The 24,015-nt window shown below is 50.2% G+C and overlaps 1 protein-coding gene across 1 annotated transcript in view; it reads left to right on the top strand.

Moving 5' to 3' along the window:
* Ajap1 (adherens junctions associated protein 1) overlaps positions 1-24,015 on the top strand; it is a 108,491-nt gene that overhangs the window by 74,646 nt on the left and 9,830 nt on the right. Inside the window, exons 3-4 of the mRNA XM_021161549.2 lie at positions 20,810-20,897; positions 22,275-22,517. Of these exons, the coding sequence (XP_021017208.1) occupies positions 20,810-20,897; positions 22,275-22,517 (331 nt within the window). The remainder of the gene's footprint in view (positions 1-20,809; positions 20,898-22,274; positions 22,518-24,015) is intronic.

Below are 24,015 nucleotides of genomic sequence, written 5' to 3'. Positions count from 1 at the left end.
TGGACTGTGGAGCTGGCCCGCACCATCTCCCTCAGGCCCTTTCCAAATCATTGGTGGCTTCTGTCCTCGCCGGACCACAGAACTGAATCACGCGTGCCTTGGAGTTCCATACAGCCTGATGGAACCCCGAGGACCACAGATGAAAGGACTTAACCAAAAAGTGTGGGGCTCACTCACTGTGCACCTCTGGCTCCAAGCGCTGAGCAAGCACATCTGAGATGGAGGAGCTGACCGGCCCTGCAGCCTCTCCGCGGGCTCCACAAGGATCCTCCTGTCACCCCAGCTCCTGGGGGGCACGGACAAGCCTTGGCTTATGGTTACTCCCCCAGTTCCCTCCTCCGTCTTCATGGGGGCAGCTCAGCTGCTGTGCACCTCTGTCTCCCAGCATCTTCAGGGTCTTTGCTGTAGACAGACATCTATTAATAGATATTCGCAGGTTTGCACATCAGAACCAGGGCAAGAGTCATCCCTTGTGCCACCCCATCACCAGCTTTTCCTAATCTTTTCCTCCATTTTGCTGGCTTCTAAAACCCCACCGTGGATGAATGGGGCAGCCTGCCAGCTGCATATCTTCAGACAAGGAAGGAGAGCAGAGGCTCATGGCCAGGCTGGGTCTAAGTCACAAGTGCTGGCCTTGGGTATGAAGCTCGCTTCCTCTCTCTGCTGCCCGGCCCCAGCCCAGGGTGACCTCCCAGATATCACCATCACACACTCTAGATGGTGTAGACATTCACAGAAGGGACCTTCTTCAGCCTTGGTCTGTGTTGGTAGTGCCTGGTGTTAGGCGTGTGACCTCATTGACCCTCAAAGGTATCCTGCCCTGCAGTGTCTTCCCCTTTTGTATGAAGGCTACATACAAGAGATGCTGGGCTCTGCTTTACTCAAAGCTTGCACAGAGGCAAGAGGCGGCTGCCTGCCTAAGGTCTTTATGATGGATGAGCGTCTTTCAAAGAGATGGTGTGAGTCTGTCCTGCTGCGAGGACAGTAGCCATCTTGGAAAAAGTGGGTCCTCACCTGACACTGAATCTGTTGGCTTTGATGTTGGGCATCCAGCCTTAGGAACTGTGAACTCTTTGTGGAGGTATACTGTCACAGCCACACCAGAGGTCCACAGGAGGGTTTTGTCTTTAGTGGTAGCGGACAGGATTCTACTGGTAACACTGCTTCTAAAGACCACCACTTCCCTACTCCAGCTCTCCCCTCCCCAATCCCTTCAGCCCTCCACTCCCCTCACCTTTCAGCCCTCCCCCTCCTCCCACCCTCCAGCCCTCCCCCAAGCCAGTGTTCAGTCTCAATAATGCTATTTCCCTCTGGACTACAAAGCACCTTCAATGAGTTTAAACAGCTGGCGAGACCTACTCTAGGTCCCAAGAGAATTTCAGATATCTCCTGGGAGACACAATACCCAGGCAAAAGGAGAGACTCACACAGAGTCAGCACCACCTTCAAGTCAGCCACCGTCCCGCTGAAGTCACCTTACCCTGGAAACTCAGTGTCCCTGTCTGTAAAATAGAGATAACGTCTGACTCACCGCTGGTCAGTGTTTCTAAGAAGAGCAAAAGGTGGAAGATGTTAGAATCCCAGAGGTTCAGGTTTAGTCTGCTACATCTCCCCAGGCAGACAGACCTGCCTTACACACATACACACACACACACACACACACACACACACACGCACTTGCACACACATACTTGCACACACACACACACACACACACACGCACATGCATAGTTGGTGCGTGTGGAAAGCAACATTCTTTCTTTTCTTTTCTTTTTTTTTTTTCCGAGACAGGGTTTCTCTGTATAGCCCTGGCTGTCCTGGAACTCACTTTGTAGACTAGGCTGGCCTCGAACTCAGAAATCTGCCTGCCTCCGCCTCCCGAATGCTGGGATTAAAGGTGGGCGCCACCACACCCTGATTAAGAAGGCAACACTCTTGAGTACATGGAGGAGGATCAGGAAAAGCAGAAGTCTAGAAGTCCCAGGTACATAGAGGATCATAGGAAGGGCACGTGTGCTTTGTGGGTATATGCCCATATGTGTGTATTTTATAGCCATGTATATGTATGTGTCTGTGTCTCCATCTTGTATGACTGTTTATCCATGCCTGTGTGTTTGTGTTCACAGTACACAGTCACATGTCTGTGCATGTATGACTGCATGTATTAGTGTGTACATACATGTGCACCTGAAGGAGACACAAGAAATGTGAACAGACTTCTCCTTTGAGGCAGAAGGGGTCCAGCTGCCCCACATTGCTGACTTGGGGCTATAGCCATGGGGCCTAGCAGTTGTTTGAAAATCAGTTTTTAGCCTTGAGTGACATAGTGACTGCTTTATAGACAGCCACTCTGCCTGCCTGACCAGGGTGAGCCACTGTAGGGGTAGGAACTTGCAACCCTCAAGGAAAGGCCTTACCCTGTAGTCACCACGTGAGGAAGCTGCTGTCACTGCAGGAAGAGCAGGTGTGGGACTAGGTAAGAAGGGATTCCCCCTCCAGAGAGAGAGGATAATGTGGCTGGCTACTCTCTGTCATTCCTGTGACCCAGAGAGCAGGGACACAGCGGATAAGCCTTCCAGGCAGCAGGGCTAAGACCCACGCCTCCTTGGCCCACCAAAAGATGAGTGGAGAAGTTTATGGAGCTTGCATGGATCTGCAGCTGAGTGCTCTGATGACCTCTTCGGGCAGGTCACCACGCTAGCAGTGTGACACCGCAACTGGAACACCCAGGCCTCCATGACTAGTGTCTCTCTTCCCCTGTATCCCTCATGCTGAACGCAGTCTATGAGCATCCTCCACAGGGGCACATCCTGGTCACCAACTGAGGCGACAGCAGCTCCATGCAGAAAGTCCGAGCATACGCAGGTCACCATACACAAGCATCTCGAGGGAGTCCTCTCAGAGCCAGAGCACAAGAAGGTGGTGGACATGCTCATCGGCTCCCTGACTCACATCAGGAGCTGAGGGAGGCCTGGCCCACAACCAGGCTGTGCCTCAGGGGAGTTAAAGGAGAGGAGCGCTTGGGATATGATCAGAGGCTGTCTCTCCTCTGCTCAGTCAGACACTTGCCAAATATTTACTATGTGGCTGTGCTCTAGGGACACAGAGACAAGAGAGACAAGGAGCCTCTTTCTAGGAGCCTACGGCTCCAGCAACTCAACCCAGAGCTGTGTGCATTCTGCTTAGGACTGCAGCTCCCACAATTTTATCCAGAACCTGGCCAACTTATCCAAGGACAGAGAGACTAAGTGGGCAGCCAGGACAGCAGTTCTCTGTCCAGGCGTAGAAATCACAGTGCCGGAGAAGCCAAAGGAGACTCGTTGTCTAAGTAACATCATTACATAAGACAGGGTCATGGGCAGCAAGTCCCCCGAATCTCCTTGAGGACCTGGGGCAGAGCTACTGGATAGGACACTCCGCAGCCACATGCTCATTCTTCTGGCCAGCTGAAACATCTCCATACCAGCTTTCTGTCTCTCTGGATCGTGCGGTGCTGTTGGCCGAGAGGAGACGGGGTTGGATTGCGGTTAGGTTGGCCAAGAAAGCAACAGAACAACCAGAGCCTTCAGGTTGGATGGGGGTTGAAAGAAGGGAAGATGCTGTGGTACCCACTGAGACGAGGAAGCAGACAGGGCAAGAGGTTTGCTGCGTGGTAGGGGAGTCGCCCTAAGGGACTGTCGGTGCAATGCAGAGGTGAGGAGCTGGGTTAGAAGGATGTGCTGGTGTGGCCAGTGCAGAGGTGATGACTATGGACTGTGAGGTGGCTGGGTGGCCCATGCAACCACCGGGCTCTGCACTACACACCTTACAGAGCTACAAGATTGACTGGTCCGTCTGGCACATAGTGAGTCTTGGGCAGATGTCACACAGGAAGGGCCTGGACCAGAGTGAGTGTCTGTAGGAGATTGTTGTGGGAGCTGGTGATAATCTGCATCAGCTTCTTGTGACCAGATACCTGGAAAGAGCAGAAGGAGGAGGAGGAGGAGGAGGAGGAGAAGGAGGAGAAGGAAGAAGAGGAGGAGGAAGAGGAGGAGGAAGAGGAAGAGGAAGAGGAAGAGAAGGAGGAAGAAGAAGAAAGAAGGAAGAAGAAGGGATTTCTTTTGGGTCACAGGCCATTACGGTGGAAAGGCAGACAGGGAGAGCAGGAAGCAGTTGTTACATTCAGTGGCCACATTCAGGAAGCAGTTGTCACAGCATGGGGACCATGGGCACATCCAGGAAGCAGAGATGAAGGTTTACTTCCTTTCTCCCTCCTTAGGTCCAGGCCACATCCCATCCATATTCAGGGTGATTCTTCCTGCCTCAATCAACCTAATCTAGATAATCCCTCACTGACTGTGTTTCCATAGTGATTCTAAATCTCCCGTCGAGGTGACAAGCAAGATCGGCCATAGTGCCATCCTTCCCTCTTCCAGAGCAGCTCACTAGTGTCAAGGCCGGGGACCCCCTTCATTCCCTGAGTCCCTCTGTCATCAAGAAGAGCTCTGACCACCCCCACCCTGCACCTTATGAAGCTGCCTGGTGACAGTTTACTGAACAGTTTCTCAAAAGACAGGAGTGACTCACGCAGGGGCAAGAGGCAGAGGTTGGCCTCTGAGAGCTGCTGGTTCTGCTCTTGTTGATCTGAGACTTCTGTCAAACACCCAGGGATCACTGGCTCATAGCAGCTGGTGGCAGTTAGTGTGTCTGTCCTCTTCCGTGGCCCTGTTCTCATCAGCCTGCTGGGTGGAACCACATGTCTCCTCTTTGTAAAGGGTTCATGGCTTAGACTCCCTGTGTTCTCTCACCAATCCTAAGAGTTTCTTTTTAGCTAAGCCTTTCCTGCTCTGATATGTGTGGAAAACAGATTCAAGAGAAGCAAGCTGTGGGGAGCCTGAGAGCCTAGGGAATTCTGTCTTGCTCCATATTCTCTAGCCCCTGAAATGTTGGACTTAAAACTTACGGGGGTTTGGAGGTAGGCTGAGGACCTAGGTCCCACTCTTCTTCGCACACGGAAGAAAACCACAGCTCCCCCCAAAGGAAGTTAGCATTGCTCACGACCAGCAACAGCGGGATTAACAGGAATAAACACTTTCTTCCAACATTTCACATGTATTATTCATATATGAATTATTCATATACATTATTTACATATATAATATTAGCATTATCTGTGTCCCCATTCTCTCCTGGAATTCTCCAACCTTTCATATCTTCTTATACTTATTAATCACTGTTATGCCAGAACTAGTGACTGATGACTCCAGGGTGTAGCTGGATATTCCTGCGACACTTTCTTGGGTCTTTTCCCTTTTCTTTCCCTGTGCTCTGTTCTTCAGCCCCATCCTCCGGCGTGCCTGGTAATCTCTTGTTGAATGTTGGGCACTGTGTGTGCAGAGCTACAAAGAGAATGTGAAGCCAAGGTTCAGAGTTTGGCAAACAGCAGGCTACGGTCCATGTTCAGCCTGGTTCCCGTATATGTGCACTCTGAGAGCTAGAGGTGGCTTTTGTGTGTTTAAGTGGTTGGGGAATCAAAAGTGCCACACGTAGAAATGGCTTGAAATTTGAATTTCAACCTCCTCATGCAAACATCACTTGGGTGCTTAGCCATGGCCGTCCACTTGCGTTTGTCTTGGGCAGAGTGAGCAGCTGCCACAAAGATAGCATGTGATCCCCATCGCTATCCGTCTGACCTCTGGTGGGAAAGGTTTGCCATCTTCATCTCTGAGGCCACCCCATGCCCTATAAGATGGACCTCTTTCTCTGTGGAGTTCAGGGTGGAGGATGAGGACTGACCCTGGCTAGATATGGAGGGTGGAGGGTCTAGCTAGGCTGACTGGTAAGGGGCTAGGTGAGCCTGGGTTTACAAGGTGGTGCAGATAGGCCTAAGGGAAGGTGGGAGCCACCTTGAGCCTGGTCAGGCGCAGACTCCATCACTGATGTGGACGGTCCGTCAGGATTAGCATGTCCCAAGGTGGCATCAGAAGTATGCCCCAAGTTCCTTCATAGAGATGCACTTCAGCCAGAAGCTGTCATCCCTGCAAAGGCTTTTGTCTTGAAAGCTAAAATCCCACAAGGTTGAGTCATGAATGAGTAGCCACGCAGTGGGGTCCCCTGGCTTGGGGCTGCAGGCCAGGCCAGAGCTTATAGGTAACCTTGTGCTCCCCAGACTAGCACAAACCGACCCATACCAACTTTCCTCACCAAGTACTGGGATGATATATCACAAGCCACCTCTGCCTCCCTCCTTGCCCTTAATGGGTAGCCTGGACAGTGGGTATGACTAGAAAGGAGGGCCCACAGGACAGGCACTACAGCAAGACATTCACACCCATGCTAGCCCATCTCCTGCTGTGTTCAGGCACATGGTTTTGTGGTTCTGCTTTGGGGACTTTCTCAGCTTGGCCACTGGACTCTCAGGGGGAGCCAGGTTTGTGCACAGCTGAATGCTGGTGCTAGGTTGGGGGTTAGGAAAGACCTGAGGATGGTCTTAAAGAAGGCAAGATGCAGCCTTTGTGGAGCCTTCCAGTGTGGAGTACAGGGGGCTGCCCATAGCCTTCCCTTTGTTCTTATTTCCTCTACAAAGCAAAGCTATAGCTCTGACCTTAAGATTCTCCTAAGTGACAAAGACCTTGGGAAGCGATAGTGTGGTGGAAGTGAGGGTGCTGGGGAATGTGGCCTGCAGGTGGACTTGTGACCCCGTGACTGTAGAATGGTGACCTTTCCTTTGGGGCTCACTGATATTCTAATGTATTAGTGGCAGCACTGTCCTGAGGCCACCAAGGTGACCACTTCAGGTCTTGCAGGCAGGTCCTCTCTTCTCTGTCGTCCCAACCCTTCTCCATTCAGTCAGTTAGCTGTCAACTATCTCCAACCTTTGGCTCATCCAACCTTCAGCTCATCCAACCAACTGTTGGGTGGATAGCCAAGCTCACTGCCTGTGAGTCTGCAGCTGTCACCTGAGATGCATCCATTTCCAGTGGGATGATAGGTGCTCCTTTTGGCTCTTCTCCATAAGCCCCTCACCCTCTAGCTGGCCCTGATACTTTCTTATTGTACTGTATGCTTGAGAATAACAGGTTCACTCCCCCACCAGCAGCCTCTACCCCCCATGATGATAGTGGATGGAGCTACAAGAACAGAGTTAAAGAGAAGAACATCCAGAGACCACAGGGACAGGCCTCCCTCTCATTTCCTGAACCGGCTGCTATAGTTTCCTGTGGTACTGTAGCCTCTGAAGTCTCTGCAATGAACAACAGTGCATCTGTGTTTGAGGTCCGTCAGTGATGAGCTGCCTTTTAGATGGCACTATCTCTCTTCACCTCTGAAGCCCTAGAGATAACAATCAGCACACAGTAGGAGCTCAGTAAGCATTTGTCTCATGAGCCAGTGAGTGATAGAGTCTGTGACTTTCCATCTGGGGTGTCCCTCTTCAATCACTTCTCCCTGGAGGATCCTTGGACCCAGGGAGGAAAATCTGATTGTGACATTTGAGTGTGATATTTGAGTGTGATACTTGATTTCCCTGAGTTCTTTCTATCAGAGGGAATGTTCATGTCACCTGTCATAAGAGTACTCAGTGGTGGAGTGACCTACAGGATACAGGGACCAGCATCTGTCTGAAGACCAGCTCACTGGAGGTCCCCGGACCACCTCTTCTCCTCCCTGAAAGCCAGGACAGGGCAGTCAATGCCCCTGCCCTGAACCAGATGCTAGCCTGGAAGCTTTGTCTGTATTTCTCGGAGCTTTGGCTGAAGGGCTCACTCAGCCTGAGTTGAATCCACTCCAAAGTTGGTCAAGTTCATGATTCTGCCTTTGTCTTGATCTATTTTCTGCTGCCCCACATCAAGAAGTTGATAAAGTATAGGCGTTTATTTGCCCTGGAGTCTGGGAGGTTCAAGATCATGGTACAGCCTCTGGCAAGAGCCTTCTGGTGCTATAAAATGACAGAGGGCCTCATGTGGCAACGTAGAACAGATGTGCCATCTCAGGTCTGTCAGGTCAATGACACCACCGTGAGTGCCCTACCCACATAACCTCACCTAACTTCCCAAAGGTCTGCCCTAGAGTGCCAGAAACATAGGAATTTGGGGATCATGTCTCCAACCCATGCTCTTCAGGAGACACAGTCAAGCCATGGCTGTCACTAGCCCATGATTGCCTTTAGGTGTGACCACCAAGAGTCCTCTGTCAGGGATAACACAGCAGGGTGTAACTGTTTCTGTGTGGTGGCCAGGAAGCAAAGACTGACAGGAAAGGGTAATAAAGTGATTCTCTTCAAAGGGACACCCTTAGTGACCAAATTCCCTCGACAAGACCCACCTTCAACCACCCACAGTTTGCCATCCCATCAGAAACCCACTAATGGGTCCAGCCACAGAAGTAAAAGTACTCACACCTCTCTGTGGCTGGCTCCACTAGCACCAGGACTTCATCATAGGATGCTCCCAGCCGGGAAACTGTACAAACTGTGGTGTGCAGTGAATAACCCGGAGCTCTCTGCTGGCCATAGTGTGGGTCCTTCTATTTGGACCTCTGAAGAGGGTACTCTCCAAATGTCTCACATTGAACCAGGCATAGCCAATCCCTGCCTCTCTGTGTAGTCTTCCAAAGCTGTTCTCTGAGAAGCTACTGTGTGCCTGCAGGCCTCTGTATGGGCAACTTCCTTCAGGTTCTTCCACCCCAGCCCCTGGGCACCATTTATACCACACCATCTTCCAAGAGGTCGTTATAGACAGAGGTTCACTGACTTTGGACGGGGCTACCCTCCCTGACAAGACTGGCCCATTTGTGTCTAAAGGGTTACAGTAACCAGTGCCAGGAGGGGTGCTGGTACCTCTGGGATGGGGTGCTGGTACCTCTGGGATGGGGTGCTAGTTGCTGTTGGAGTAGGTGCTGTGTCTAAAAATGGCAGTTTAGACCTCACAAATGGCTTATGAAGCCTGGGACCCGACTCTTGAAACTGTCTGCCTTGTCTCTGTCTATCCCTCTTCCCAGCCTGAAGAGAACCTTGTGGTGTCCTCTCTGCAGTGTGTCCCCTTCCCTCCTTGTAACTGCCCCTCCTAATCTCTGCTTAGCACCCATCGAGCCAGCTTGCCTGAACCAGCCTCGGGAGCTGGCTTCTTTGTGGAAGATTGAAACATTGCCTGAGTTCAGAGAGAAAGAGAGAAGTGGGTCAGTCACTTCCATATCTGCTCCGGAGCTCGCTCAGAGCTACCAGTCAGCTGCCTCCGTTCTCCAGCGACATTAGTGGTTCAGGACGTGCTGCCCGAGTGAGCTCGTGATTAGAAATGCTGGAAGTTTCTAGTACAACCCTCTCTCAGCTGGCTCTGAATGTCCCCGGTAACTGGCCTTCCTGCTGGGGAAGACACTGTCAAGTGGCCAGCCTCATTCCCCCTGTCTTAGGGAGCCAGGAGAACCAAGTCTCCTTCACCCTGGCCCAGCCCCGATCCCTACTTACCTGCCAGGCTGTGGCCCATGAGGGTCAGAGCAGCAGATGGATGAGCCTGGCTTGTCGGCGTGACCCATTTCCAGAGCCAGTGAACTGGATCTGAAGGCAGAAGCCTCCTTTGGGTTTTTGGAATGGCTGAAGCTATGCCATCTCTCATTGCTTGAGCTGATCATGCAGTAGGAAGGGTGTGGATAAGATAGTATCTGTCCCTCCCTTCCTGCCTCACGAGAGTGTCCTACCCTGCAGCTCCAGGGTCCTCTTGGGCAGTAACAACACGCATGTTAGATGTGTGAGTGTGTGCATACTTGTTGGCACGTTCATGTGTATGTGTACGCACATGCATGTAGACACCAGAAAACAGCTTCCAGTCTCATCACTCAGAACATGGTCGACACCCACTTTGAGGTAGAGTCTCTCACTGGCCTTGAGCCCACCCACTGGTTTAGACCTGCTGCATTCCAGAGAGCCTCCTGTCTCTGCTTCTCCTACCTGGGGTTGCAAGCACAGGTCACTGTGTCTGGCATTGTTCTGGAAGGCTCTGAGGATTGAACTCAGGTCTTTATTCTTGCAAGCCAGGCACTTTACTGACTGAACCCCCCAACCCCCCCCCCCCCAAGGCTACAGGCATTTTCTTAAATGGCCAGAGGGACGTAACCCAGTCTGTGGATGCTGCAGTTTCTGTGAGAACCATAGTTCTGCAAGGCATGTCGAGCCACCAGTGGGCCAGTGGGCCAGTGGGCCTGGCAGGTGCCAAGAAAGCTGTACAGAATCCACCTGTGGGCCCACCCCACCATCCCTTCTGTCTGTTTCCAGGCTGGAATCCTGAGATCTGCATCTGCAGGGCGAGGCGAGGTCAGCAGACCCATGACATCAGGGTCTGTAATGACATCAGGGTCTGTAATGACATCAGGGTCTGTAATCCTCGCCCTCCCAGGAAGCCTCTGGTGTGTAACGAGAAGCAGACTCAGAGCCCTGTGTGTGAAAGTCTGTGCTGTTCATGAGGCCCTGTGCCCTTAGTGTGGCTGAGAATCCATGTCTGTTGTCTGCATGGCCCTTCCTACATTTAGTTCTTAAGTAAGAACACCCAGCCAGTGCGGTGTGGGGGTCCCCAGGGTTGCCCTGAGAAGTAGGTGTTAACAGCCAGTGAGATGATGATGATGATGATGATGACGACGACGATGATGAGGATAGTGTTGTTGTTGTTGTTGTTGTTGTTGTTGTTATGGCTGGGGGTCACCACAACATGAGGAACTGTATTAAAGGGTTACAGTGTTAGAAAGGTTGAGAACTACTATTCAACTGCAAAGACAAATCAAACTTCAGCTAGTGGGTTCTGTGGGTCCTCCTGCCTTCTGGATGTGTCCAGCTGTTGAAAGGCAGCTGGACTAGCATCAGGAGTGAGTGGCCCAAGCATGACCAGGATGGTGCCTTCCCTGGAGTTGGGAGCATGTTGTTGTGCGGTCATTCTAGCCGGGGTAAATCCCCATCTCTCCACACTTCCTGTCTGTGGCACCAGCTTTTGTTAAGATAAAAGGAATTGCCAAATGTAAATTCTTTTCAACACAGGTGAATTTATCCACCGCTGTGGCCCACCCAGACTTAATTCAGCCCAATGTCAGGACTTTGAGAGCCACCTCCCGTCCTCATTGGAGCCCCAGCTAGCACGAGGTTGCTGGTGACCTACTGGTGTCACTGGGTCCTAGGTAGCCAGTGCTGGTCGTCCCCTGTCGAAGAGAGACTGCCATTCCTCACAGGGCTGAGGTACCTGAAGGGACCGGCTCTGGAGTGAACCTGCTTGAGTCAGTTGTTGTGTCTCAGCCGCGTGTGCAGTACAGGTTAGTCCTGCCCTGAGAAATGTCCTTGCTTGAAGTTCCTAAGGGAACTTCCACGCTTAGGATGTTCAGTCTGACAGGGTTGTTTTCACTTTCGTGGGGACTTGAGCCATAAGGTACCTGTTGAACCTTTGGAGATTAAGATCAACTAAGCAGGCAGTCAACCATGTCTACCTGATGGGCACAGAGATGTCTGTTGAGGGTGACCCTCACTTCTGGGAGCAGTTAGCACCCCTTGCCTTCCTGGACAGGGTCGTCTGGGTAGTCACACTTTTACCTCAGGCTCTGCTGATCTTTGACTTTGTGATCATGAATTGTATCCTAATAACCACCCCTGCCCCTGCCTGCTTCCCCTCAGCACATCCCCACCACGTTTCCCTTCTGACTTCACGCCCTCTTTCCTTCTTGTTAGTCATAACCCCTTGAGTCCATGCAGAACTGCACACATGCACATGGGTGTCAGGCCATCCACCGGGGCACAGGCAACCTTCCAGTGTCCATGTCTGGTGTCCAACGAAGAGTAACTTCTTAAACAGGTGTCTACTAACTCCTCACAAGACCCCATCCCTGGCAGAAAAGCTATTTTTAAAATAAAATTTCTATAGTAATATCGCTGACTTGGCCTCAAGCTTGCTATGTAACCAAGGCTGACCTTGAACTCCTGATCCCCTTCCCTGGTATATTACAAGTGTCCAACTCCCTGCCTGCTTTATGTGGTGCTAGGAATCAAACCCAGGGCTTTATGATGCTAGCCAAGCCCTCTGCTGACTGAGCTATATCCCAGCCCTGTCCTAAGCTGTGCTTACATATGTAAGACTTTTTTGAGTGCTATTGGTCTTCGTGGTTAATTCCTTAACTTGAAGGTGGTCATGAGGACCTCCCAACCTGCATGGTACAGAATTAGAATCCTCGAATTCGGTCTAATCCCCCTTGGTGCCGTGGCAGTTGGAGCATGATTTAACTCCCCTAGAACAATGATTAGCATGTTCTACCACTGACACGTAAATATCATCTCCTGTCCCTCCCTTGTTATCAGTAAGGTGGAGTTTGGAGGAAGGATTGTAAACTAGAGAGCTCACATTTTGATGCTACACACACTCGGTTAAAGGATATTTCTACCCTCCAGCATATGGGCTCTCAGCCTTGGAGCTTACAGTCATTCAGGCCAGTCCCTCCCACCTCACAGGGTGAACTCGTGCCCTGTGGGATGGTCAGCAGCCTCCCTGCCCTCTGACTGCGAGACCCCGGTGGAACCACCACCCCTGGTCAGTCGTCATCACCGAAAATGTATCAGGATACCACGAAATGTTGTTGATCAGTGGTCCCTGCACCATGTGGAGCTGAGAGCCTTTGGGGGTGGTTCTCGGAGACCCCGTTTTCACTGAGCTGCTGTGTTGAAGCCAAAATCAATGAGGTAGCAATATAGTCCTTCCTGTAGTGGACTCTGCCTTTCAAGTGTGACCCTGCTTTATAGTGAAGGCCCTTCTTGTGAATGGAGACTACCAACCACTTCTTATGAATGGTGACTGCCCCTTCTTATGAATGGTGACTGCCCCTTCTTATGAATAGAGATTGTCCCTTCTTATGAGTGGAGACTACCTCACCTCATGTAGCATCTTGGCTTGAAGCACTTGGAGCTGGACTGTCACTCAAGGTCAACTTGACCAGCTGAAGAGTGCAGCAATAGTTTTGGTTAATTCTGGAAAGCATCAGTGTTCATATAAGTAGACAGAACTCAGATCTTCTGTCTCCATTGTACACAGCCATCCACTCATCAGCTGAGAAAGGCCAGGGAAGGGCAATATCCATCTTCCTGCCCTGGCTTGGTGCTAGATCTCTTGGGCCCTGGGGCCTTTGGACTCTGGTGCTGACATCCACTCATCCCAGTCTGATGCTCAGGCTTTTGGCCTTGAACTGAGATTCTCACTGTGAGTTCCAGGTTTTAGGCTTTCACCCTGGGACAGAAGAGTGCAGTGGCTGTGCTGGCTCCCTTCTGCTTGCTATTGGTGGATGGTGGGAGTCCTTCTGCTTGCCATTGGCGGATGGTAAGAATTCTTCTTGCTGTTGACAGATGGTGGGAATTCCTCTGCTTGCTATTGAGGAATGGTGGGAATTCTTGCTGTTGGTGGATGGTAGGATTTCTGCCTGTTATTGGCAGATGATGCTTCTGATTGCTCTTGGGGGATGGTGGGAATTCTTCTGCTTGTTGTTGGTGGATGGTGGGAATTTTTCTGATTGTTATTGGTAGGATGGTAGGAATTCTTCTGTTTGCTTGTTTGCTTGCTCTTGGCAGATGGTGGGATTTCTTGGCCCCAGGAGCCTTATGAGCCAGTTCCCTCACATCCCCCGACCCCAGGGACCTCTGTGCATCCACTCTGCCTGCTTACTATATTTGTCAGAAGGACTCGGATGCTCACACCTACTTCATCCCGAAGGCTTCACAGAGTTGCATCTCTGGCCTGGTTCTTCTGTGAATGCCTAAGAGCCTACACTTTTGCATGTCTCATGTAACCCTCTAGATGTCAAACTAGCCACCACAAGGCAGTCTCGCTTGCTTCCGATGGCCACCGGGCCTTTGCACCTGTAACATGGGTGCATGAGGCCCCTGCATTATCAAATGAGCTGCTCCAAGTACAGACAAAAATGTCATCTGTTTGTCTTGGGAAATTCTAAGGCCATCACTCTTGTCTTCATGCAAGCTTGACGGCCGGATGTTCTGCTCGCCCCCTCCCGTGCTGGAAGAGAGAGCCATGATGGGTTTGTTTTTGACACGGACAGTGGTCCTTGTTTGATTCAGCTTCTTTTAATAAGACCTCGTTCAGACCCAGAGATGGATTACCAACTTCCCCATCAATCTTCAGGGCCAGATCTTATTACAAACCACCACAAATATAACCATAGAAGCCCCATTGATTGATGTGGAGCTTGGTAATCCATCTGTCCCCATCCATTATTCTGGGTATAATTTTTCATTATCTGCATGGCAGCTGATTCCTACCACATTAGTATACAGTGGCAATTACCAGGAGCAGAAAGAGCCCCTAAATTAGCAGGAACAATAACACCTGTCAGGACAGGGGAGCAAGCGTCCCCACACCACAGGCTTCCAGACTCCAGGGCCACATCCTAATTCAAAGACTTGGAAGATGTGATTCAGTATTGACCTTGAAGATGGAGGGGAGAAAGTTCATAGTTTTTAAAAACTTTATCTGGGGAATGTACCTTTCTTTGAGGTGACATTATTGTCAAGCTGATCACAGGCTGCCTGACAGCTGGAGTGGGGACAGCTCAAGGATTGCTTTGTAAAGGGTCAGTGGGTTTATGGGACAGATGCCCCTGCATGTGTTATTTAAGGGTCACCAGAGACTTAGCCAGGGGAACTGATTCAAGGTATGAGAGCTGAGAAACACAGGTGAGGGAGGATGGGGTTGGACGATTTCTGCCTGAGGTTTTGACATGCATACAGCAAACAGAATCCTTTCCAGAGACCAGCGTGATGAGCCTCTCTCCACACAATGACTGCTAGACTGGGGTAGTCTTTTTTACAAACGCTTTTAATACTGATTTTTTTTTTAACTTATAGATGTGTAAGCACATGTGTACACATATACAAATGTACAGAGGATGTGCATACGGCAGACGAGACAACCTTTGGTGGCACCCTCAAGATGCCATCCACCTCCTCCCTTGGGACGTCTCTCATTCACCAACTGGGCTACAGTGGTGACCAGCAAGGCTTAGAAATCTTATTTCTGCTTTTCCACGCTGGGAATAAACCACACAGTGCTGCACCCAGGGTTCTAGGGATCAAACGCAGGCCCTGTGCTTGCAAAGCGAGTTCTGGACTGACAGAGCCATCAGCCTTCCCTGTGATCTGATCATCCATCCTTACTATTCACAAGATGTAGGTTCTCTTCAGCACGAGCAAAGACAATTGAGACAGACAGACACCTGGCTGAAATATTTCTGAGTGCCGCTGAAGGGATTAAATCGGTCAATTTCTCTCTGAGTTTTGATTTTCGAGAATCAAGAATCCCGTCAAATTGAGTTCTCTAGAGACCCATCATGCAAAGCAGTCTACTGTCAAACTGCTGCATTGGGGCAAACCCAATCCAGCACAGCCAGCAATATTCAGGGTGGAGGGCCCGGCTGCAAGCAAAAGGCGGTGGCTGTTTTTAAATCATCTACACAATGGCCAATGGAAACCTCTGCAGACAGTGATCCTTTGGTGAGGGGATGGGAGGATTCTGGTCTTTTGATCCACAGGTTCACACTGGGAGCCTCAGCTTTAGTCAGTCAGTCAAAACATACATACTTTCATTAAATCTACAAGTAGCCCCCCCCCCCAATTTGGCTGCTCACATTAGTGAGGATTCTGACAACTGTGCATGGACAGAATGTGGCAGCTGGTTTTAAATATATATATTTTTATATGGTTTCACATATATATAATATATATATATATAACTTTATTGAAACACAGTCATGGCTATTTTTCTGTGCATTGTCTGTAGTGGGTTTAGCACCTTGATGGCATAGTCTAGAACAAAGGCTGATGTGTTTGAGATACAGTTTAAGTGCCTCCGAGGGTCCATTGCAATCGGAGACTTGGTCCCAGGATGGTGTGGGAAGAGCTGGGGCCTTGAAGAGTCAAGGCTTAAAGGACAATACTTAGAACACTGGGCACATGCCCTCAAAAGGGTCCATGAGATCCGAGAGCCAGCATATGTCTCCGTCAATCTCTTCCCCCCACTCTAGCCACTACTACCCACTATGATGTAATGTAGCAGTAACCAGAACGAGGCTGATCCCAGTGCCATGCCCTTGACCCCCTACAACTGTGAGCTGCATAAACCTTTTCTCTTTATAAAGTTAGCTCCCTCTAGTATTTTATTGCAGTAATGCAAGGTGATCATACATAAAAATTACGCATAATAATATACCAAAATACTGTTAGTATTTTATTACAATAATAGTAATATTATTATGATATCATAAAATAATATTAGTATACTAATATGCATAATAAAAGCTGGCTACACATACTACATCTCCTAAAAAAGCCTAAAGTATGTTTTTATTTATCTTGTGAGAAAACATTTGCCTACATTAGCTCCATTTGAAGATTATAAGCAACGCCTGGCATCTGGAGGAGATCAGATTACAGAGCACAGATGCTGTGAGCATCCTATAACTTCTCATGTGGCTCTGCTCTCTTCTCAGTGGGCAGCCTTCTAGTGGGAGGAAAGGACAAGGCATTTGTATAAATTTCCCACAATCTAAACTGCTTCCTGCAAATGTTAATTGGATCAGCCTTTGTTCAACCATCATCATTGTAGAGTCTGTGAGTTCATCTCATAGGTCTTGCTTCTAATGCAGGAGGAGTCACTAGACATGACAGGGAATCTGTACCCATGTAATCTTGATATGGATGCCTAAGCAAGACCTGCATAGTGACATGCCCAGTCAATAGGCCAAGGTGTTAGGCCAAATTTCACAAGGCCCCACCTCTAGATTAAAAACTACAATGGTTACTGAGTGAGTGGTAGTCAGGCTTCTCCAGGGACACCCCCAATAGATTATCCAATACCAAATGATCAGCTCAAAATACATGTACATTTGAGAAACACTAAATGTATTCAATAGGCTGAGGCGTGAGTGGATGGATGGGTGGGTGGGTGAATGGGTGGATGGAAGGATAGGTGGGTGGATGGATGGATAGATGGATGGGTGGGTAGATGGATGGATTGGTGGGTGGATAGATGGATGGGTGGATGGATGGATGGATGGATGGATGGATGGATAGATAAGTGGATGGGTGGGTGGGTGGATGCATGGATGAATGAGTGGATAGATAGGTGGGTGGATGAGTAGATGGATGGATGGATGGATGGATGGATGGATGGATGGATGGATGGATAGATGGATGAGTGGGTGGGTGGGTAGATGGATGAGTGGGTGGGTGGGTGGATGGATGGATGGGTAGATAGATAGGTGGATGGATGGATGAATGGATGGGAAGATGGATGAGTGAATGGATGCATGGATGGATGGATGGATGAGTGGGTAGATGGATGATAGATGGATGGATAGATATGTATATGTATAGCAATGATAATAATTATAGAAGAGATCATGAACTTGAGAGGAGAGGATGACACAGGAAGGGCTAGAGAGAGGGAGAAGTAGAAGTTATGTAAATAAATAATTCACGCATAAAATTTTCAAGAAAACAAGTTTTTCAAATGTGCCCTAAGCTTTGACAGTTGACTTAGTAAGGGTTTCTATTGCTGTGATAAAACACCATGGGCAAAAGCAACTTGGGGAGCAAAGAGTTCATTTCGTCATAACAGCTTGTGGTCCGTCGTGAAGGGATGTCAGGGCAGAAGCTGAAGCAGAGACAATGACGTAACACTGTGTACTGGCTGGCTTCCTGTGGTTTGTTCAATCTCCTTTCTTACACAGCTGCCCAGGCATGGTTATTCGTCAAGGATATGAACCCTCAGACTTGCCTGCAGGCCGGTCTGATGGAGGCAATTCCTCAGCTGAGGTTCCTTTCACAAGTGACTCTAGATGGTGTCAAGTTGATAAAAACCCAACCAGTAAGCTGTGTTCCCATCTCCCTTATTTCTTATTTCTTAGTAATAAATGTAGCAATCTGGCATGTTACCACCATGAAAGGCTCCTGCACACAACTGGAACTGAACAGCTGAGTCTCTTGTCTCCATGAGGGGATTCTCTTTGCCTCTTGCGGGCTGCCCCTCTCCAGTGAGGTGAGCGAATCCCTGCTGCTGCCTGTCCCTCAGCTCTGCCTTCTGCTTCTTCCTATCTACCATAGCCACTGAGCTCTCTAGCCTTGGTATAGAAGGTGGCGTATTTACCCCCAAGGAACAAAGATATTGCCCGGCATTGGCCTGGAGAAGTCGGTGTCCATGCAACCTTTCCACAGAGGAGGTGGTAGCGTATGAGCTTCTGCCTTCGTGAAAACATGAGCTTGCTTTTTCCTGGGGTTTTGAGGGGAGAGGAGCTAGACTCTGACACACAAGTAGGGAGACAGTACTTGGATTAGCCAAGGCTACCCAGGATTGTGAAATGCACTGGTACTGGAGCCAGAGGGTCCTGCATGTCACAGATTCCCCTGGTGGTTTTCCCTTCTGTAACCTGTTACTGTAGAATCTATCACTCAGGGTGTTGCCAGGACTACAGGGGAGAGCGGCACAGTGACCACTGCTGACACTTGTTGAGTGACAGTCTGTGATCATCGCTGCCACCGTCCTCCTGACTCCCTGCTGTCGTCACAGCGATAACAGCAGCAGTGATGACCATTGCGTTGATGGTTGTGGTAGGGTGATGCTGGTGATGATGGTAATGAAGAGAATTTGAGTTATGCCGATGACAGTTGTGACTGTTGTCACCACCACCAAAATCTAAATGATATTCATCATCATCAACATCACACTGCCGTCAGCGTCAGGGTTAGCACCATCATCACCATCACCACCACCCTCATCTCCACCATCATCGCCTTCATCCCCATCATCACCTTAATCTCTACCATCACCACCACCACCATCATCATCATCATCAAGCTACCACCATCATCACCGCCATCTCTGTCTTTGTCATCAGCTTCTGCCTCTTCCTTGCTGTATGCACCAGCACAGGATCAGCATATGTCCTTCAGAACAACATGGCTGCTTCTTGACTCTTCTAGGAGAATCTGTGGATATAACACGATAGGACAGTGAGCAGGCCACACACCCTTTCCATGGTTTTCCATTAATGTGCCCATCCTTGCTAACTTCTCCCCTGCTTACAAGATCCGTGATGGTTCTCAGACCCTAATGAGCAAACTGAGATTCCTGGGCTGGTAGGTTATCCATTGTTGGGGGCATTGAAGGTAGCGCCTGTGGTGTGACTTGACTTTAACCCCACTGGCAAGCTGAATAGTGGTCTGGAAAGAGTAGGAGGCTCACCCCGAGGTCAACAGGAAGTGCTCCAGGCTGAGCATGGGAGTATGGGAAGCCACAGGCCACCGTGAGCACTGAGAGAGTTCAGACTTCAAAGCAAGCAGAATTGACCGGCTGCTCCCTGACAGCAGCCACAATGGTTACAAGGGCCTCTACCAGCACCAGCGCCTCGGAGATAATGTACCACAGTGGCTCTTGAATCAATGGGTAGAAAGGGTGGCTGGCCATGACAGTCCTGTTTCAGCTCCTCTGTTTCCTACCATGAACCAGAACGGGAATCCTTCATGACACATGGCGGTTCGTCACAGAGGAGAGGGAGGTGGGGAGTCGGGACATGTGTTCTGGCTTCGGCAACTTGGAATCATTCACAAACGAGTCTCCCTTGATGATCGAGTGGAGCAGAAAAGTAACATCTGCTTGTGCGACAGTCTCTGGGAGGCTGCCAGCGACCTCCAAACACTGCAGTCTGCCACATGGGAATATGTGCCCTAGCACCTCAGATCTGTCAGATGTGATGATCGGGTGTCTGTAAAGGGGGTGTTAGAATTGGGTGCCAGGTAGAGACAGGACAGGGCCCACTCATCTCAAAGACTTTGCTCTTGGTGAAAGATGCTTTTTCCTGAAGGTTCCCCAAGCTACCTTGGTCTTCTGTTCAGGTCCCATGGTTTCCAACACCAGGAGAGAGCCCGGGGCTTTGCACCCTGCAGAACACTCTGGCTGGCTGGCAATCAGCTGGAGGAAGAACTTATTCCCATGGCCCAGCGGGGCCTAGGATGGGACCAGAGGCTGGAGCTAGTGCCTGCCTTCTCCCCTCTATCCTGTATCACTGGTTGGGAGTACTGGAAGGAGATGTGGGAGAAATCATGATCTTGGTCATTTGTCTGCAAGGTCAGCAAACGCTTCTTAGACTCTGACTATCCCAGTGACGCGGTGGCCCTGCCTGTCTATCCCCATCCTGTCAACTCTATGGTCCAGTCCACCGTCATTTTCCCTGGGGAGAGGGATGGGACTTCCAGGCCAGGTGATAGAAGACTCACACCCTTCCTTCATTCTTTCACTGGTGGAAATTAACTTTGCAGGCAGCAATCGTGGAAGGCTCTGGGGACAGGAGGCAGCCCTGGGGAGGGTGTCTTCAGGGTCTGCAGCTGTGGGGGGGACTTCTTCTAGAAGTCCTGGGTCAGGCCAATCACTTCCACATTCTCATGGCTCCAGAATGGAGAATCCACATTTGCACCATGCAAGGGGAGGAAGAGAGGGAGGCCTTGGGAATCTCGGCAGAGCTACTTGAATTCAGATAAAGGCAGCAAGCACAGGGTACAACTGCTCATGGCCAGGTCCCTGCTGAGACGCTGAGTGTGGGGAAGGAGAGGTCAGGGCTGGAGACCCCCTTTCTGGATGCAGGCGACAGTCTTGTTGCTTCAGATGAATCTCTAAGCACCTGCCCAATGTCCTTCGATCTGTCTCCACCAGCTCCAGCCCTGGAGCCTTCTGATCTGGCCCTTCCCATATGCCGAACTTTGACCTTTGTGTGCTCTGACCTTTGACCTGACCTTTGACCTCTGACTCCTCCCCTCCAGGTCTGGCTGTGCATCAGATCATCACCATCACCGTCTCCCTCATCATGGTCATCGCTGCGCTCATCACAACTCTTGTCTTAAAAAATTGGTAAGGCCCGGGAGTGGTGGGCTGCGGGGGCACCCAGGGGGTTCTTCACAGAGAGCCCCACACTTTAAGACCAGGCTTAGAAACTTGGGATTTAACTCCATTGACACAATACTTGGCCAGCTTACATGGAACTCTGGCTTCCATCCCAGCTCTGCGTACCCTGGGTGTGTTGGCCTGTACCTCTAATTCCAGCACTCGGGAAAGTAGAGGCCAGAGCGTTAGAAGTTCAAGGTCAGCCTCAGCTACAAAGCTGGATAACACAAGACCACATTTCAAATAAAACAGACTGAAAGTCCTGAGTGGCAGCCTACAGACTGGCAGACCATGCTGGTGCCCTGCTGCAGGTGGCTTTCCTCACTGTTCCCTTCTGTAAAGTGGCCTTCTTTGAGGCTGGCCTTGCTGGGTGTGTTCATCTGACACAGCCCAAGAAAACTGAGAGGGTTCTTTGCTGCCTGTGGCTCTTGCAGCTCAGATCTGCCTGCAGCCACTTGGAAAGGCATCTGTTGCGTGTGGGCCTTGGAGTTCCTGATCCCCAGTGGGGCAGTGTGCCCTGATTCCCAGATATATGTGAATAACAAGTAGGGTTCCAGCAACTCGACAAACCTAGAAGAAGAGAGAGAGCCAGAGGTAGGTAGCAAGGAGGATTAACAGCCCAGGACAAACCCCATTCTGCTGGCTTCACACCTGGTAGACAGGTGGACCCCTGTAGATCTAGTAATTCAGGGGAGGGGGACCCCAGACCCCTGTGCATGTGGCGTAGTAACCTATCATGACCATCTGGGAGCAGAGAGGACTTGTGACCCCTTCTGTGGCACATGGGACATGAGAGCATGCCTTTGTCAAACCCTGGAAATGGCGAACACAAGAACACAAGTCACTGTTTCCCCTTTGAAGATGTGTTCTGGGCAAAGTGACAGACAGACAGACAGACAGAGGTGGGTGCAGGCTAGGAGCTCCCTCTCAGCAGCTCATTTAACAGTCAAGCTGCTCCCACCCCACCCCAGGTCCCCTCCTGCCCACCCAGCCCTTCTGCAGTGGGCATTATCCACCTCCCCATCCAGTTAAGGCATCCGAGAGAAACTGAGTCTGCCGCCTCAGTCTAGTTGACATTCTTTAGGCAAATAAGGATCCCTAGTCCCACGGCTCACCTCAAAGCACTCTTGTGATAATGGCCACATTTAAAATTCAGATTTTATATTGGAAAAAAAAAGTTGATTACTTGATTGTGGTTGATCTTTCTGGAGAGGCTGGGAATTACTGTGTCATATAAATGATGCCTGGCAGCCGAGGCTTCGCTGTGGATGTGCGGGAGAGAGCTGCACAAGCGCTCCGGAACCTGCCCTCCCCCAACTCAACCCCCACGCCCCTCTCTCCTAGCTGTGCCCCAAGCGGGCACACTCGGAGGAACAGCCACCAGCGGAAGATGAATCAGCAGGAGGAGAGTTGTCAGAACTTGACAGACTTCACCCCGGCCCGGGTACCCAGCAGTGTGGACATCTTCACCGCCTATAACGAGACACTGCAGTGTTCTCACGAGTGTGTCAGGGCCTCTGTGCCTGTGTATGCCGATGAGACGCTGCACTCGACCGGGGAGTACAAGTCCACCTTCAACGGAAACCGGTGAGTTCCACATGACCCAGGCTCCGAGGCTCAAAGCTCTGTGTGGGTGAACAGGTACTGCCATCTTGGCCAGTCATTCTGTAGAGCTTGCAGGGCCCTGGCACATGCAGAGAGCTGACTTGTCAAAACAATAGCAGTGAAGTTAAATCAACAGGTATGTAGCCACCCCAGGGAAGCACAGTGGAAGCCATGGTGAGAACCTATCCCAGACCCCAAAACGGTGACGAAGAAGTTCTCCCAGCCCCTCACACTGTGCCTGGAAGCCAAAGAGCTGCCCTCCAGCCTCAGGATTCACAGCCAGCCAAGTGCTCACTGCCCCAGAGTATCAGCAGATTATGTCGGGTCCCTCCCACAGTTACTATCTCTGAGATTCTGTCAATAATAAAGCGTCAGCAGCCAGCTCAGAAACACAGAAAATGCCAAGCAGACTCCGGGGCTGGAGCCTCTTATTAAATGCTGTTTTATTATTCATGGGTGATCCCTCAAAGAAGACACACTTCTCCAGCCATCCCTGGGAAATGGTTAAGAAACCCCTGAGTCAGCTGCTCAGGGTTTGTCCAGCATTAAATTAAAATATCAATAAGCTATTTTTTTAAGTGACTATGCACCCATGCGTCATCTGTAAATTAGGGGGAAAAGAAGAAAAGAAATGAGGCAGTAAGCCGGCTGCTCATGTGCGGTCAAAGCTGTATTAGCAGTTGTCTTATGGTTTTACTGCTGTGAACAGATACCATGACCAAGGCAAGTCTTATAAAGGACGACATTTAATTGGGGCTGGCTTACAGGTTCAGAGGTTCAGTCCATTATCATCAAGGCAGGGACATGGCAGCATCCAGGCAGGCATGGTGCAGGAGGAGCTGAGAGTTCTACTTCTTCATCTGAATTCTGCTAGCAGAATACTGACTTCTAAGCAGCTAGGATGAGGGTCCACACCCACAGTGACACACCCACTCCAACAAGGCCACACCTCCTAATAGTGCCACTCCCGGTGCATATACAAACCATCACAGCAATGTAGGGACACTATCAAGGGCTCCCTGTTGTGGCCACAGGGAGGTCAGCTCTGGATCACTCTGCCCCTTCCACCCTGTCCGCTGATTTATCTATAAATAAGAGTGGCTCTTGGACATCTAGGGCTTCTGATCACCAGTTCCAATGCTCCTGTGGTACTGGCTGCAGTGAGCGGGTATGCCATGTTTGTGCCATGGGGAAGACCTTGTCCAACTATAGAGGATTTGCTATCTGATACTCTCATATCCTACTACAGAGCCAGGAAGGGTAACACTCTGGTGCCTGCCACTGGGCCTGGGACATGGCAGTTGCCTGTTTAATTTCTGTAGTTTTGATGAAATACCTTGACAAAAAGCAGCTTAGGGTAGAAAGGAGGTTTTTTTCAGTTTATGATTCCAGGTTTCAGTCTCTCATCACAGGGATTTCACAGCAGCAGAAGTGTTCACACCTGGTCAGTCTAGAGCCAAGAGAAATAAATACATGCATG

This window comes from Mus caroli, chromosome 4 (assembly GCF_900094665.2).
Source record: "Mus caroli chromosome 4, CAROLI_EIJ_v1.1, whole genome shotgun sequence".
In the NCBI taxonomy this organism is placed as follows: Eukaryota; Metazoa; Chordata; class Mammalia; order Rodentia; family Muridae; genus Mus; species Mus caroli.
Note: the sequence above shows the minus strand (reverse complement) of the source record. Positions and strands in the feature narration are given on the sequence as shown.